This window comes from Alosa pseudoharengus, unplaced genomic scaffold, assembly GCF_046254945.1.
Source record: "Alosa pseudoharengus isolate Yale_2024_CS ecotype anadromous, Long Island Sound unplaced genomic scaffold, YU_APseudo_1.1 YU_APseudo_1.1_scf_20, whole genome shotgun sequence".
Lineage (NCBI taxonomy): Eukaryota > Metazoa > Chordata > Actinopteri > Clupeiformes > Clupeidae > Alosa > Alosa pseudoharengus.
Window position 1 is genome coordinate 22,311,252 of NW_027468664.1, and position 17,041 is coordinate 22,328,292.

A 17,041-nucleotide genomic window follows, 5' to 3' on the forward strand; every position below is an offset into this window, starting at 1 on the left:
GCAAGGTACAACTGCGCACATGTAGCCTGTAGACATTTAACGGTACCCAAAAATCCCGATTCCAACATCAGTTTTGAAATTTGGTTAATTTTCGGTTCAGTAAGCCTGTACTCTAACATTCACTGACAATATTGCTGATGCTCAATAGGAGGAATAGTATTTTGGAAAGGTGTCAAATGTTTTTCTTGTTAATTAACTAATCTGAGACAAAAGGTCCGCCACTTAATATGTTTGTGTGGGAACTCAAATTTGAAACATGGTTACTGCTTAAGATTGCATTCGGTACATTTGGTACACATCTGTATCGAACTTAACATTCTGTACCTAAACGGTTTGGTACAAATATTTGTAGCCTACCTTTACACCCCTAGTATCTTTCCCTCTGTCCAGAAAACTGCAGACTCCCTGAATCTGAAGGATTCAGAGATCCAGGTCCAGGCCATGCAGGGGGAGGTGTCATATGTCTGTGTGATAGACCGAATCGAGAACAGCAATGACACCACCTCAGTTCTCTGTGATATCAAAAATCAGCCTGGCATCCACATAAACTCACTGAAGGTGAGCAACTTTTTACTTTACATTTAAAAGTATCAATGCAAGGTCTTATAGGATAGCTCCATCATCAATGCACGATCTTACTTAACATAGCTTTATGTTAATCGTTAATTATAGGATAGCTCCATCATCATCAATGCAAGATCTTACTGAACATAGCTTAATGTTAGTCGTTAATTATAGGATAGCTCCATCATCATCATCAGTATCATGACTTGTTACCTTTTTGTTCTAGATCACTGTTGGAAAGTTTTCATTCAACCTTCAAAAGAGCCGCAACCTGCTCTACGTCACTGCCATCTCTACCAGCACCACTATAGTCATCTGTGGTAAGGACCGTTATGGGGGGCATCATATAATTTACATTGCATTTACATGGATTCATTTGGCAGATACTTTTATCTATCATACTGTATGTATCTGCATTTTGTCACAGAACTTATGTTTATAAATCACCTTGGACAAAATAGACATATACTGTATAGCAACCATGAAAAGTAAATTATTTAGTTAAAATCATTATGAGCAACAGGTTTCTGGATGTAAATGGCAGTTTAAGTTCATACTAGCTGCAGCGTTGCCATGGTAATTCAGCTGAGTTCAGTCACATGATGTCTTATTCTCTGATATGGATCACAATTTTGGTGGTGTGTGTGTGTGTGGTGTGTGTGTGTGTGTGTGTGTGGTTAAGTAAGTAAGCCACTAATGCGCTTTTTGTGGAGTGCTTTTCTCAGACCAAAGTCACCAAAATAAGTGTTTAGCAAGAGCATTATGCTCTATTAATTATTTCGTTCTTTGTGTGCATTTGTTTTTGTGTGCATTTCTGTTTGTGTGTGTGTGTGTTAGCGGTGATGGTGGTGGTGGGTCTGTACTTCCATCGTAAGAAGCAGAGAATGCTAAGAGATCAGATGCAAAGGCGGATTGAAACGATCGAATGCGAGATCCGCAATGACATCCGCCAAGGTCAGTCTCCTCAGGAAAACACCCACTACACACAACCCTCACACACACACACCACGTATCTTTACCCCTCCTACCCTTCTTTCCACATCCATACCTCTCTACACACAACCCTCACACTCACACTCATACACATCACACACACACACACACCTACACCCCTCTATACACACTCATCTATACTCACACTCACACACGCCTCACATCCATACCCCTCTACACACACCCCTCACACAACTCACGTCTAGCTCTGATCTGCCATGGTCACTTCCCTCAAGACACACACATCTCACACAACCAATCAAATCATCTCTGCTGGAGTCTTCTGGAGTGTGCTACTAATTAACATCAGAATAGATGCTTGATTGGATTATTGGATTATTGGATGGTGTGTGTGTGTGTGTGTGTGTGTGTGTGTGTGTGTGTGTGTGTGTGTGAGTGAGTGTGAGTGTGAAAGTCTGCAGGTCCTTAATCTTTCTGAATTAACTATTTTCACACATAAAGTGAGAAAAAGTACATGCCTCTTTTTTTAAAAGAAATATATTTTGGGTTTTTTTTTTGTGGGGAGAGCGTGACGGGGTTTGGGTCGAGAAATTACTTATGGATGCTGTCTCGCTGCCTTGTGACTTTGTTTGTTACATACCCCTCACACACACACATCACAACACCCACCCAACACACACATTCACAACACCCCACCCCCCTCCCCCAACACACACATTCACACATCTCTCTTGTTGCTTGTAGGTTTTGTGGATATGCAGACTGAAAGATTGGAGCTGATATCCAGCACAGGAGCCATTCCGTTTCTGGACTACAAGCATTTTGCTTCTAGAATCTTCTTTCCCGAGGTAGCTAAACTACACCACTAGCATTTTGCTTCAAGAATCTTCTTTCCCGAGGTAGCTAAACTACACCACTAGCATTTTGCTTCTAGAATCTTCTTTCCCGAGGTAGCTAAACTACACCACTAGCATTTTGCTTCTAGAATCTTCTTTCCCGAGGTAGCTAAACTACACCATTAGCAGATTGCTTCTAGAATCTTCTTTCCCGAGGTAGCTAAACTACACCACTAGCAGATTACTTCTAGAATCTTATTTCCTGAGGTAGCTAAACTACACCATTAGCAGATTGCTTCTAGAATCTTCTTTCCTGAAGTAGCTAAACTACACCACTAGCAGATTAATGCATATATAATGCATGCAATACAATATAGAGATATAGTATGTTGATGGCAAAACCTTTTTTTTTTTGGACTTGTGTATTTTAGGGAGGACCCTTGGCAACATCTATAATGAAAGACATAACTCAGGTGAGCGATTGTAGATGATATGCAAGAGGAAACAGCAAAATAGTTGCACACATACACACACACACAGACAGACACATGTCTTGTAAATATAAATTCCAACACATACATGCGCAGGCCCATATGAGTGGGTACCCACCCCAGCCCTGCCACACACACTCTCTCTCACAACCCCCCATACACACGCACACACACACACACACCTAAATAACTTAAATTGCATCAATGCACAATCACCAGTCGTTCAAACATTGCAAATCTAGAAAGAAAGGTCTGAAGAGTGTTGTTGCCAACACACAACTTGCCCATTTCTCATTTTTGTCTTCCACCCCAACCTCTATTACTGGCCATGTTTGGTGTTCAGTAAATTGAATTCTAACCCGACTTCACCTCACTGACCTTTTTCATGGTCACTAATGTTAACAGATGTTATTTTTCTGGCACTGTTAGTTTCATTCGGAAAGAGCAAACACACACCGTGAATACTTCTCAGTGAGGTGCTGGTCACTAAGTGATTCTAAAATAAAAAAAGAAGAAACCGCATTCTCTGTTTCTAGATGCAGTGGTCATTTTTAATTGCCCAACGTTTTGGCAGGACTTGACAAATGCTGCACAGCCGAGACTAGCGCAATAATAACATCCAGTGCATCTAGAAATGTGGTGTGGTGTGGTTTCTTCCGTTTTTGGTTATATTTTGACCAATTCTTCCTGCACGTCTATCACGCTAACCCATGTTCCTCTTGCAGTTCCATCTCTTACTGTAAGTTCCTTTAAAGAGGCCTTCCTGGCCCTGGTTCTGTGTCTCATTAGGTTCTCCCTTACGAGAAAGAACTATAACAATACTATATTATTTCTATAGTAGTTCTGTGGTATGTTTATGTTTTGTTTATGTTTATGTGTGTGTATTTATGTTTATGTAATTTAGCAGATGTTTTGTCCAAAGCAAAGTGGTAGTGTACAGTCTTATAGTGCTACTATAGTAAGTCCCAAAATGCTTTAAGATTCCTATAATATATACGGTATTCCTTTAAGATTACTATAATATTTCCTCCTATAAGATTACTACCGTATAAGATTCCTGTAGGTCTTTTTCATAAGGGAGGTTCTATTTCCTTAATCTTTCTGACTCTATGAGTTTGATCCGGTTCTGTTTCTCTCCTGGAGTTTCGCTCAGTGTAGATTTTTGTTCCTTTTTTTTTGCTGTGTATTCAACGTTAACTGTAAGCCACTTTGTATTAAAGTGTCAGCAAAATGAATAAGGGTGTTTCCATACCTATTTTGTTTCGGATTCATGGGCCTAATCAATATAAATTTTGTCTTTCACATAGACTTTGGCTTCGACTTTGACAGATATTTTAGACATAACATGCCGCTTTACAGTTCGATTGGAAATGAGCCAAGGCCACCTCCTCTCGGCGGGCTTGGTCCATTTGTTTTGTTCTGAAACGAAGTGTGATTGCTGTATTCATATATACCCAACCGGGCCGATCTTTGGAGGGAACGCTCCAAGTTCCTATTCAATGGCTCCAAATGAGCCAGCTGTGAAAGAGGCCTAAAGGGCCGTTCACACCACGACTATAAACATAACTATAACAATCTCCTGTCTCTCCTTTTACGAGACACAACAAAAAGGTTTTGACCCTATATATGTATTTATATATTACTCTATGTAGATAAACCATTATTGACATAAGTTAAAAATAATTGTTTAAAATAAAGTTGCATAGCTTTATTTAATATTTCCACGTGTCACACTAGTTCAACCGCACGTAGTCAGAAGCAAGAGAGCAATGCCGCCTAATGAGGGTATCGAACCTATAACGTCCTCCTAATATCAAGTCACCTGCTTTACCCATTGTGTCATTGATCGTGATTTTTGGTTAGGCTCCTGTCCTATCCTTTGACACTGACAACATCACCAACCAGAACTACCAAGGAACGAGACAAGTGCGACTGTTCAGGGGCATTAGTTCCAACCAACAAACTTTTTGTGCTTGAATGTTCGATCCACCCTTTCTAAAAACACCAAATCCAAGAACCACGGTTCTAACTACAAAGATTGTGACGGAAGTTAGCCAACTGCGCTTTCTAGAAGCGCACCCCTGAAAGTGATCCCCAACTATAATTCTTCATGTTGTTATTGAAATAGTTGACAGTTTTTCTCGATTGCTTTGAGTCATCTCTTGCGTTGTGTTGCATTGGGTTCAAACATTTCTCACACAAGTTGTAGTTGTTCTAATATCAGACAAAAAATTTAAGAAATGGCACATACATAGCAAAAATGAGAGTTCCTCATTTTGAGTACTGTATTTTGCATTTTGTTGTCCAGTGTGTAATGATTGATTGAAATCACACAGTGATTTGACTACAAGATAATTTGTTTTTGGTGCATGTTTTAAATGTTTTGTAAGAGCCTTTTGCAAGCAAAATATGTCATTTTGTCCAGAGTGCTTTTATTTAGACCGGAGTGTTAATTGTTTTGAAAACATAATGTCAGAGTTGACACAGGCATTAAAGCGATCGAGAAAAACTGTATATTTGGACGTTGTCATTCATATAAGCTAAAGTGATACTTTTTTGCCCTTATCGTCAGAGTTATAGTTGTTGGTGTGAATGTACCCTGAAAGTGAACATAACTTCTGTGTCCTGTAGTTATTGTTGTTGGTGTGAATATACCCTGAAAGTGAACGTGACTGTTCTGTGTCCTGTTGTTGTTGGTGTGAATGTACCCTGAAAGTGAACGTGGCTGTTCTGTGTCCTGTTATTGTTGGTGTGAATGTACCCTAAAAGTGAACGTGACTGTTCTGTGTCCTGTAGTTGTCAGTGAAGGAGCATCAGGACCAGAGATGCAGGGCCCTCTCCCGTCTGATCAGAGATCAGCTCTTCCTCACCTCGTTCGTCCACACGCTGGAAGAGCAGAAGAACTTCCTCGTCAAGGACAAGTCAGTGTGTGTGTGTGTGTGTGTGTGTGCACTGCGAAAAATGATATCTTCCCAAAAAATGTTTTTAGTATAAAGATACTTACTTTGAGCTTTCTTGTAAGATTATCTTCCTAAATTCAGACATAAAAACAAGTAAATTTATATGCCAGTGGAGTAAGTAATTTTATCTTAATTGAAGATAAGATTGAAGATTTAAGACAATTCAAGGTAAATTTACTTACTGCACTGGCAGATAAATGTACTTGTTTTATTCAGCATGATGCTTTCAGCATTTATTAGAAATGATGACCATTCCGTTTAAGGCAGGAATCTACTGTATTGGTCATTTATTAGAAATGATGACCATTCCGTTTAAGGCAAGAATCTACTGTATTGGTAATTTATTAGAAATGATGACCATTCCGTTTAAGGCAGGAATCTACTGTATTGCAAAGGGAAAAAATATATATTAGTCAGCCAAGTTTGATAGCCCAGAAAACAAAAAGATAATGTGCATGTTTAGTGGTATAGCAAAAGTTTTTGAAAGTACCAGCATAGCACCACAGTGTGTGTGTGTGTGTGTGTTTTACACTACATTACATTACATTTGGCTGACACATTTTTAACCAAAGCAACTAACAACATGGTTAACAGTTTAACCTTAAGCTTTTGGCTTCAGAGAACTGAAAACAGCAGCACAGATCACAGTTTCTTATCTGTATGTGTTTCCAGGAAGTGGTCTTGGCAAAGAGAGAACTGTGAAAAGTGTGTATGTGTGTGTGTGTGTGAGTGTGAATGTGAGTGTTAATTTTGAGTGTGAGTGGCTATTTAATCTCCCCGCATCCAAACACTCACATGATCAGGTTGCAAGCATGCTGATGTTCTCACTGATAACGGAACTTTCTATACAGAGAAAATCTGTAGCGTGAAGTTCAAGTTCAGTGTGTTTAGAAGAGTTTTCTGCCGTAACTTCACTTCACACTAGGTGCACGGAGGAACCGTTGTTTTTGCCAAAGAAACTCATTTTAATGGCAAAGTGTGTGCCTTTCTTAAGCAACATGTTAAATACAGTAGGTTTGTGTTTTTCTCCCCACACGAGTGTCGCAGCTGACTAACCCCTGTAATAGGGTCCTAAGAGGGTTAAGTTTGACTCTGGGACTGTGTTCCAATCCGCATACTTATAGATAGATAGATAGATAGATAGATAGATAGATAGATAATTTATTGATCCCCAAAGGGAAATTCAAGGTCTCAGTAGCATACAGACATCACACACAACATGCACTTACAGCAGAAAATTATATGCATCTAAAAAAAACTCCACTGTACAATAGAGACAGTAGAAAATAAGAAAATACTAAATATACTATATAAACTAAATCAAATATCCAAATAGTGTGCTTTCAATATTATGTACTTACAATACCTAATATAACTGCACAAGTCCACTCATAATAGGTATTGTAAGTACAGAAGTATGCTAATTAGAACACAGCCTGGAGCTAGTCAGAGAGGGTCTTATGCAGAGGCAGACATCATTTGATAACAACCATAAACCAGCTGATCCTAATTAGCGGCCAGGTAAGCTAGCTAATTACCGGCCAGGTAGGTTAGCTAATTAGCGGCCAGATAGGTAATTTAATTAGCAGTGTGACCTGTGCAGAAGGAATACATGGCAGGACTTTTACTTTCTGAAACTGTGAAATGGGCTTATTGTGCCTCTAACTGTAGGATCCAATATGACACTACTGAGAAATCTGCACCATGTAAATAGTCTGAGAAGGTCGAACATGTGCCTCTGTCCCTGCTGAAGGCAGTGGTGGTGAGTGAGGTGACACCGTGTCAAAAAGTCGAGAGAGAAGGGCGGTGTAGTGGCGAAATATCGGGAGAGAAGGGCGATGTGGTGGCGAAATGTCAGACTTTCCAGTCGCCAGCCTAATCACAGCAATGCGTTTCTTCTTGATTGAATCATCACCACTGTTGCGACAGTAATGGCAAAGATGTCCGCCCCGCCTGCAGCTCAGGATGTAGTCACACACACGAGTGTTTGGATCTGGCACTGGGCTCTATAGGGTATCTTGAGGCAATGCCAGTTGTACCTGTTACCTACGGTCTCTGCAACGCAGCTTTAATGTTATTCCTCATTGTTGTAAGTATGATTAGATATAAAATGTAAATATTCAAACAAAGGATAAAAAGGGAATTAAATTTAGTTCTGTAGTTATTCCCCCACATATGTCACCTGACCCCATGACACCAGTGAGGTCTGATACTCAATTTCACATCTTGTTCCGACTCTTTGGACGAAGAGCGAAATTGCTGGCAAAGCTAGACACACAGACTGCATAACACGCGCACACACACACACACACACACATACACACACACACACACACACACACACACACATGCGCACACACACACACACACACACACACACACACGGTGTCTAGTCAAAGGGAGAGTTTGCTGCTCATGTTGTTTGATTCTCAGAACTGTTTGGCTCTTGCCCCATCTGACGCACTCGTCCTCCTTCCCTTTTCTGTTTCTTCATTTCCCCTCTCTCCCCAACTCAACCTCTCACTTCCTCTTACACTCTGCTCTCTCTCTCTCTCTCCCCCTCTTTCTCCCCATTTCATGCCTCCTCTCATATTTCAACTCCGCCTCTCTCTCTTTCTCTCTCTCTCTCTACCCCCCCTCTCTCCTCCTATCTTTTGTTCTCTTTGCCTCTTTACCGTCTTATCCTTCCTCATTTCTACCTATGGATCTCTCTCTGCCTCTCTCTCTCGCTCTTTCTTCCCATCTCAACCCCCCCCCCTCTCTCCCTTTGCTCTTACTTCTGCATCTCTCCCTCCTCTATCTTCCTCCCATCTATCTTCCTCCCAACCTCCCATTCTCTCTCTCTCTCCTTAACCTCTTCCATTTCTACATATCCCTCTCTCTCTATCTCTCATACCAAACTCCTCCCTTCTCCATCTCTCTCTGTTTTTCTTTACATCTTATCTTTTCTTTACTCTCTAATCCTTCTCTCACTCCCTTCCTCTCTCTTTCTCTTCGTCCTCCTCCTTCTTCCCTCTATCCATGATTCTTTAACCCCCCCCCCCCCCCCAGGGTAATGGTGGCGTCTCTGTTGACGCTGGCGCTGCATGACGACCTGCCGTACCTGACGCAGGTGATGGAGCAGCTGCTGGTGTCCCTGATGGACCAGCCCAGTAACGCCCAGCCCAAGCTGCTCCTGCGGCGCACCGAGTCCATCGTGGAGAAGCTGCTCACCAACTGGATGTCCATCTGCCTCTACGGCTTTCTCAGGGTCAGTCAGGAATTGTGTTTTTTTTATATTAATTCAGACTTATGTCTGTTAAAATGACCATATCAACTTTTTGGGGAAATCAGCTTTTTTCCTTATTTCCTAGAGTTAATATAAGAGGAAAGATCTCTTCTGTGTGTGTGCAATAACCCAGTCTGACATTAGCCTAGCGTAGCTTAATCCACTGTAAGAGGGTTACACCAGTTAGCTTATTCCTAGCCTATAGCTAAAAGTTAGGATATCCCTTTAACATGTATAGTCATGACCACTTTTACAACTAGTGGTTAAGAGGCACTTGGTCAGTTATGTTGGTGGGTTTTCTGATAAAGCCTTCTGTGTTTGTCTCTGTGTGAGTGTGTGTGTGTGTGTGTGTGTGTATCTTGTGTTTGTGTGTGTGTGTGTATCGTGTGTGTGTGTGTGTCTTGTGTGTGTGTGTGTGCATCTTGTGTGTGTGTGTGTGTGTGTGTATCTTGTATTTGTGTGTGTGTGTGTGTGTGTGGTGTGTGTGTGCATCGTGTGTGTGTGTGTGTGTGTCTTGTGTGTGTGGTGTGTGTGTGTCTTGTGTGTGTGGTGTGTGTGTGTGTGTGCATCTTGTGTGTGTGTGTGTGTGTGTATGTGTGTGTGTGTGTGAGCATCTTGTGTGTGTGTGTGTGTGTATCTTGTGTGTGTGTATCTTGTGTGTGTGTGTGTGTGCATCTTGTGTGTGTGTGTGTGTGTATCTTGTGTGTGTGTATCTTGTGTGTGTGTGTGTGTGCATCTTGTGTGTGTGTGTGTGTGTGTATCTTGTGTGTGTGTATCTTTTGTGTGTGTGTGTGTGCATCTTGTGTGTGTGTGTGTGTGTATCTTGTGTGTGTGTATCTTGTGTGTGTGTGTGTGTGCATCTTGTGTGTGTGTGTGTGTGTGTATCTTGTGTGTGTGCATCTTGTGTGTGTGTGTGTGTGTATCTTGTGTGTGTGTATCTTGTGTGTGTGTGTCCATCAGGAGTGTGTGGGGCAGCCTCTGTACCTGCTGGTGTGTGCATTGATGGAGCAGATCAGTAAAGGGCCGGTGGACTCGGTCACAGGGAAGGCCCTCTACACCCTCAACGAAGACTGGCTGCTGTGGCAGGCCCAAGCCTTCAGCCCCCTGGTAACACACCACTAGCTCTGTGTGTGTGTGTGTGTGTGTGTGTGTGTAGACTTCAGGCCTCTGGTAACACACCACTAGCTCTGTGTCTGTGTGTGTGTGTGTGTGTGTGTAGACTTCAGCTCCCTGGTAACACACCACTAGCTCTGTGTGTGTGTGTTTGTGTGTGTGTGTGTGTGTGTGTGTGTGTGTGTGTGTGTGTGTGTGTGTGTGTAGACTTCAGGCCCCTGGTAACACACCACTAGCTCTGTGTCTGTGTGTGTGTGCGTGTATAGACCCTGAGCCCCCTGGTAACACACCACTAGCTCTGTGTGTGTGTGTGTGTGTGTGTGTGTGTGTGTGTGTGTGTGTGTGTGTGTGTATCTGTGTCTCCCCTGGTAACACACCACTTACACCGTGTCCAGCAACGATACCCTCACCACCACAAACACCATCCAAACAAACCACTGACATCCAAACACACCACTGACAACCACACACACCACTGACAACCAAACAAACCACTGACATCCAAACACACCACTGACAACCAAACGCACCACGTACAACCACACACCACTGACAACCAAACACACCACTGATCCACAAACACACCACTGACACCCAAACGCACCACGTACAACCACAGACACCACTGTCATCCAAACTCACAACTGACATCCAAACACACAACTGACAACACACACAGCACTGACATCCAAACTATCGAGGACCACAGGTGTCACAGTATAAGTACATTTACTCTTTTGATCCCGTGAGGGAAATTTGGTCTCTGCATTTATCCCAATCCGTGAATTAGTGAAACACACTCAGCACTCAGTGAACACACAGTGAGGTGAAGCACACACTAATCCCAGTGCAGTGAGCTGTCTGCAACAACAGCTCGGGGAGCAGTGAGGGGTTAGGTGCAATGCTCAAGGGCCTACTGGTCGGGGTTCGAACCGGCAACCCCTCCGGTTACAAGTCCGAAGCACTAACCAGTAGGCCACGGCTGCTCCACCTGAAAAAGTAATAAAAGATTTAATTAATTTGCGTGTGAGTCCTTGAGCTATGGGTTCACACATAGCCTCCCAAAAACATGTGTCAAAATTCAAATGTGGTGGTGCTGGGGTGGGGGTGATAACCTTGTGATGTTGCAACTTTTGTATGTTCAATATCATAGTGCTATGCTGTGACATTTGTGTTTGCCAAACGCTGCTCTGTCTTTTTTTCCTTCTTCTAATCTACCACAATCTCCACTGTCTAATCTACCACTATCCACACGCCACCTGGGTGGGGTTTGACAGGAAAAGAGACATCTGTGTGTGTATGTGTATATGTGTTTGTGTGTGTGTGTGTGTGTGTGTGTGTGTGTGTGTGTGTGTGTGTGTGTGTGTGTGTGTGTGTGTGTGTATGTGTGTGTGCGTGGTGTTGAATCAGATTGTTCTCTAGACAACACATCACACAAAATCAATAACATAAAATGGCTGCCCACAATGATACAGCTAGTACAACACACACACAGTACATAACACAAACAAATAAACATATAAAACGAAAAAAGTGTTGCCCTGGCTTCAGACCTCAGATCTGCTTCACAACAGAGGAAGGAAGTCGAGACTTCAGAGCTACGGTTAAAGCATATCCTTCTCTTTCAGTTAGCTGGCTGACACGTTGGCAGAGTTGTTAGGCGCGCACACACACACACACACACACACACACACACACACACACACACACACACACATACACACACACACACACACACACACACACACACAAAAACACTCATACTCTCTCTCTCACTCTCTCTCTCTCACACACACACACACACACACCAGACACACACACACACAAAAACACTCATACTCTCTCTCTCTCTCTCTCCTCTCAAATCAAATCAAATCAAATGGTGCTTTATTGGCATGAATGAGTAAAGTCACTGTTGTCAAAGCTACAAGTATAACATGTTAATAATCAACTTTACATAAGTATTGATATAGAGATAAAATGAAATAATGAAAGGAAAGAGAAAAAATATATAATAATAATAATAATAAAAGGATAAATGGTAAATGGTATTAAAAGGACAGTAATAGCTTCAGCAATAGTGCTATACTGTAGAAAAACAAATAGAATCCCTCTTTGAAGTTGTTTCATGCAACATTGAGAAACAACACATAAAAACGTTATAATATATTAATATTCATAGCTGAAGTCATAGACACACACACATACCAGGTGTTAACAACATATTGGGCCTTTGGCCAGTAGGAACTTGTTATATATCTAATAGAACGGAGGACACTTGTGTATCAGTGTGTGCGTCTGTGTGTGTGTGTGCACGTGCATGCGCGTGTGTGTGTGTGTGTGATTGGTGTGGTTTCTGCAGGGATTCTCAGTGCAAATTATTGTTCTGCAAGTCAAAGTGAAAGAGATTTTCAACAGCAGTGACGTCTTTCCTCTGTGTGTGTGTGTGTGTGTGTGTGTGTCTGAGGCCTTAAAGCTGTGTGTGTGTGTGTGTGTGTGTGTGTGTCCGAGGCCTTAAAGCTCTGTGTGTGTGTGTGTGTGTCTGAGGTCTTAAAGCTCTGTGTGTGTGTGTGTGTGTGTGTGTGTGTGTGTGTGTGTGTGTGTCTGAGGCCTTAAAGCTCTGTGTGTGTGTATGTGTGTGTGTGTGTGTCCGAGGCCTTAAAGCTCTGTGTGTGTGTGTGTGTGTGTCTGAGGTCTTAAAGCTCTGTGTGTGTGCGTGTGTGCCGGCATGAGGTCGCTGTCAGTCGTAAAAGAGTGACACCACGCTTATGTTGGTGCCGATGTGCATCAGCCTGTGCATCTACCTGCTGTTTTATAATTTAAATTGAATTTCAGTCAGTCATAAGAGTCGTTGGACTTCATTAATCAGTCCCTGAAGTTATCATAAGACTGTGTATCAATGTAGAGTAAAACTTCACCCCTCTATGTTTCAGTGCAGCTGTATTGGTAATAGTATAGGATTGTATGTGTGTGTGTGTGTGTGTGTGTCTGTGTGTATATCTTGTGTGTGTGTGTGTAGAAGCTGACAGTGCTGTTTGCAGTGATGGTTCAAGTTTGTGTGTGTGTAAAGGCTGATGGTGCTGTTTGCGGTTATGATGTTGAAGTGTGTGTGTGTGTGTGTTTGTGTGTGTGTGTGTGTGTGTGTAGAAGCTGATGGTGCTGTCTGCGGTAATGATGTTTAAGTGTGTGTGTGTGTAGAAGCTGATGGTGTTGTTTGCGATGATGATGTTGAAGTGTGTGTGTGTGTGTGTGTGTGTGTGTAGAAGCTGACGGTGCTGTTTGCGGTGATGATGTTGAAGTGTGTGTGTGTGTGTGTGTGTGTGTAGAAGCTGACGGTGCTGTTTGCGGTGATGTTGAAGTGTGTGTGTGTGTGTGTAGAAGCTGACAGTGCTGTTTGCGGTGGGCACGGAGGGCGAGGTGAGTGAGCCGCTGGACATCTCTGCGCTGGACTGTGACACTGTGGAGCAGGTGAAGGAGAAGATCCTGCTCACCTTCCACCGCAAGTTCGGCTTCCACTTCACCCAGCAGCTCCGCAACATCGACATCGGTGAGTACCGCAGGCTAACGACAGGAAGAGAGCACAGTCCTGTACCACCTCTACGGGCTCAGTGTCCAAGGGGACACAGGTTCGAGTCCAGCCTGCAGCATTGAGCGAGTTCACACTCCACAAGAGCTAGCTGACAGCTCTGTTCGTTCAGATTAAAATTAATAGGTTTGTGTTATATGATGTTTTCTAAACAAAGTTCGGGAGGAGCTTAGGGATCAGGGCCGTAGTCACCATAGACATTGAGGGGGACGTGTCCCCCCCAATATTCAAATATGACCAAAATGTCCCCCCCAATATTCGGACATAGAAAAAGAAAGAAAGAATAAAGCGCTATACTAGGCCTACAGGAAACCAACACGTATCTGAAATGTAATCAAACGTAAATAACGCACAAATTAGTGACCTATGGTTCCAGAGTAGCCGACACCCCTGAGTGGTTTGTCCTGGTGATTTTCCGTTTTTCGTTAGTGGCGTGCGCTATCAAAATCTTTCATTTACTGCACCCTACTGTGGTGAGGTAGGGCTGTCAACAATATCGCAAAAGCTACCGGTACAATTTTCACAAAACCTCTTGGAAAGGTGTAGCACAGGCTAAGGAAATCCCATACATGTTTGGAGCCGATCAGACTGAAAGGGAACATTTTCCATATTGTAGCCTATTCTCGCAATGATAGCGAAAGTGAAACGTTTTATTTTAAATGATGAATTTGTGCAAGCCTGTGTCATTTCTTTCACGTCTTTCAACATAAATAATGCATTCATATGCTAGTAGTAATGCCAGAAATTACCGTGTATAGGCCTCTTAGAAATGATTGTTGCATCTTGCATATTATTTAGATGCGCACTCAATCGCGCATCCATGCAGGCAAAACGTGATCAAATGTGGCGACGTTTACAATACGTGATAGCCTACAGTTAATGTGAATCGCGGACAATAACCAAAGAAAGGAATTTGCACCTCCATTCACCAATTAAAGGCTGTAGTAGGCCTAGTGTTTCTACATGTTGGCACAAAACGTAATTTCTGTCAGAAGCCAGTCTATAATACATACAGGGGTAACACGAGGTGAGTCAGACAGAAGAGGGGCCTGTCTTAGTAGCCTATTCCTGAATCCTGTCCCTTTCAAACTATGTTAAAATTGTGTGATTAGTTGTGTGATTAGCCGCCAGCATAATAAAATCTAAATTAAAAGACAAAATCTTATTAGGCTCCAAACCTATGAGTCTAAGCCTTAGTTTAAAAAAATCTTCAGGTGTAAGTAATATGTCAAAGAACCACATAGAGTCACAGGTCCAGGGATGGACCAGTGAAGTTGCTTCTTCTCCACCCTTCTCTTTTCACCAAACTCACGGGGGGGGGGGGGGGGGGGGGGGTCATCTGTGTCCGTCAAAAGTTTGGAATAACCTAATTGACTGACCTAACTAACCCCTTGTTTGTGATTTTTAATAATATTTTTGCATGGTAGGAAATGTATTGAAATTCTGTTTGGGGGTCCCTCAGACCACACCACAGATTTGGTCCCCCCCAATGTTGACATCATGACTACGGCCTTGTTAGGGATGATTGACAGCAATTAACCCACCTGCCTACCGCTGCCAGGGTATTTAAGACGGCCTCCTTTCCTTACGTCACACGCTCCAGCATTTGTGAAATTATCCCTCCTCCTCCCCCTACTCCTCTATTTCACTGATAGCCCAGTTACTCATCCTCCTTACACAGGGGGTGCAAGCGGCCATCACTCTATCGCAATCTCTGCTTCAGGCATTCCAAGACCACGGCCTGCTACCTTGCCAAACAGGTGCTTAACTTACACTCAAAGCATAGCAATCATACGGACGGCGAACTAGTGAATTTCCATTTGGAAATACTTCAAGTTCCAGTTCATTTCTTCCTTATTAAAATAAGCCTTAACTTCAGAACGTTGACGTTTTTGTTTGGTTCTAATTAGGGAGTGCACACGGATTCAGAATCTCACACAGGCTAAAATAGATTACTAGCTCAAATTCACTTTCTTTAATTGCAACTATTATTACGCTATAAGTTTGCCGTCCACAGACAAATTAAAGTTCTTTTAAATGAGCTTGTTCAAAAAACACACTCTTTTTAACACATTCATGCTTAATATAATACCTGTATTAACATTTTGATATTAAAGTTTGGGACACAGAAATACATTCTAATGAATGCTACACAGTACACGTACACAGTGGAGTTTTTTATGATTTTTAATGCTATTTGCACTTCGCCTGAATTACAGGGGTTGGACAATTTAACATGTCTTAATCTGAGCCTGAGGCAGACTTCAATAGTGCTTGGGACAGATACATGTCTTAATCTGAGGTATACAGTATATGGGACTAGATACATGTCTGAACCTGAGGTATATTTCAATAGTGCTTTGGAACAGATATATTATTAGTAGTATTACATTACTAAAGCACCCCAGTGTGTGTGTGTGTGTGTTTGTGAAATTTCTGATTCTCTCTCACTTTCACTCCCTTCCTCTATTTTCTCTTTTTTTCTCTGTACTCCCCTCTCTTTCTTACTTTTTCTCTTCTCCTTTTTTGCAATGCCCTCTCTCCCTCTCTCCCCCCTCCTCTTTTCTTGTTCTTCTTCTGCAGAATATGAGCGGGATGGGCGGTATGAGGCGCTACAGGAAGTGGACAGCAGCTCAGAGGTGATGGGGGAAGTCACCATGCTTAACACCCTCAAACATTACAAGGTACACAGACACTGTGTGTGTGTGTGTGTGTGTGTGTGTGTGTGTGTGTGTGTGTGTGTGTGTGTTGTGTGGTTAGGGTAGTCACCATGCTCAACACCCTCAAACATTACAAGGTACGCAGACACTGTGTGTGTGTGAATGTGATTGTGTGTGTAAAGAAAGTCCTTTTTGCAAACACCGCGCTCACCCGTTTGTTCTTGTGGGTGCGTGATCCAGGGAACTTATAGAAAATCAAAAATTGGTCGCACTCCAAAATCTTTTCTTTTCGCTGATTTATTTTCACATTGCAGCAGGGGTAACAGTTACAAAACTATCGGCCTTGCGGCCTTCATCAGTGTGTATGTTACAAGGTCAAAATATTTGTCTGTGTGTGTAAAGAAGTCACCATGCTCAACACCCTCAAACATGACAAGGTATACAGACTGTGTGTGTGTGTGTGTGTGTGTGTGTGTGTGTGTGTGTGTGTGTGTGTGTGTGTGTGTGTGTGTGTGTGTGTGTGTGTGTGTGTGTGTGTGTGTGTGTGTGTGTGTGTGTGTGTGTGTGTGTGTAGAAAAGTAACTGTGGTCAAAAATATCCAGGCAACAC

At 42.5% G+C, this 17,041-nt stretch overlaps 1 protein-coding gene across 1 annotated transcript in view; it reads left to right on the forward strand.

Moving 5' to 3' along the window:
* plxnc1 (plexin C1) overlaps positions 1-17,041 on the forward strand; it is a 61,665-nt gene that overhangs the window by 16,011 nt on the left and 28,613 nt on the right. The window contains exons 14-23 of the mRNA XM_076296860.1: positions 391-558; positions 791-884; positions 1,402-1,518; positions 2,263-2,366; positions 2,786-2,827; positions 5,642-5,766; positions 8,857-9,055; positions 10,034-10,180; positions 13,565-13,733; positions 16,356-16,456. Coding sequence (XP_076152975.1) covers positions 391-558; positions 791-884; positions 1,402-1,518; positions 2,263-2,366; positions 2,786-2,827; positions 5,642-5,766; positions 8,857-9,055; positions 10,034-10,180; positions 13,565-13,733; positions 16,356-16,456 — 1,266 coding nt within the window. The remainder of the gene's footprint in view (positions 1-390; positions 559-790; positions 885-1,401; positions 1,519-2,262; positions 2,367-2,785; positions 2,828-5,641; positions 5,767-8,856; positions 9,056-10,033; positions 10,181-13,564; positions 13,734-16,355; positions 16,457-17,041) is intronic.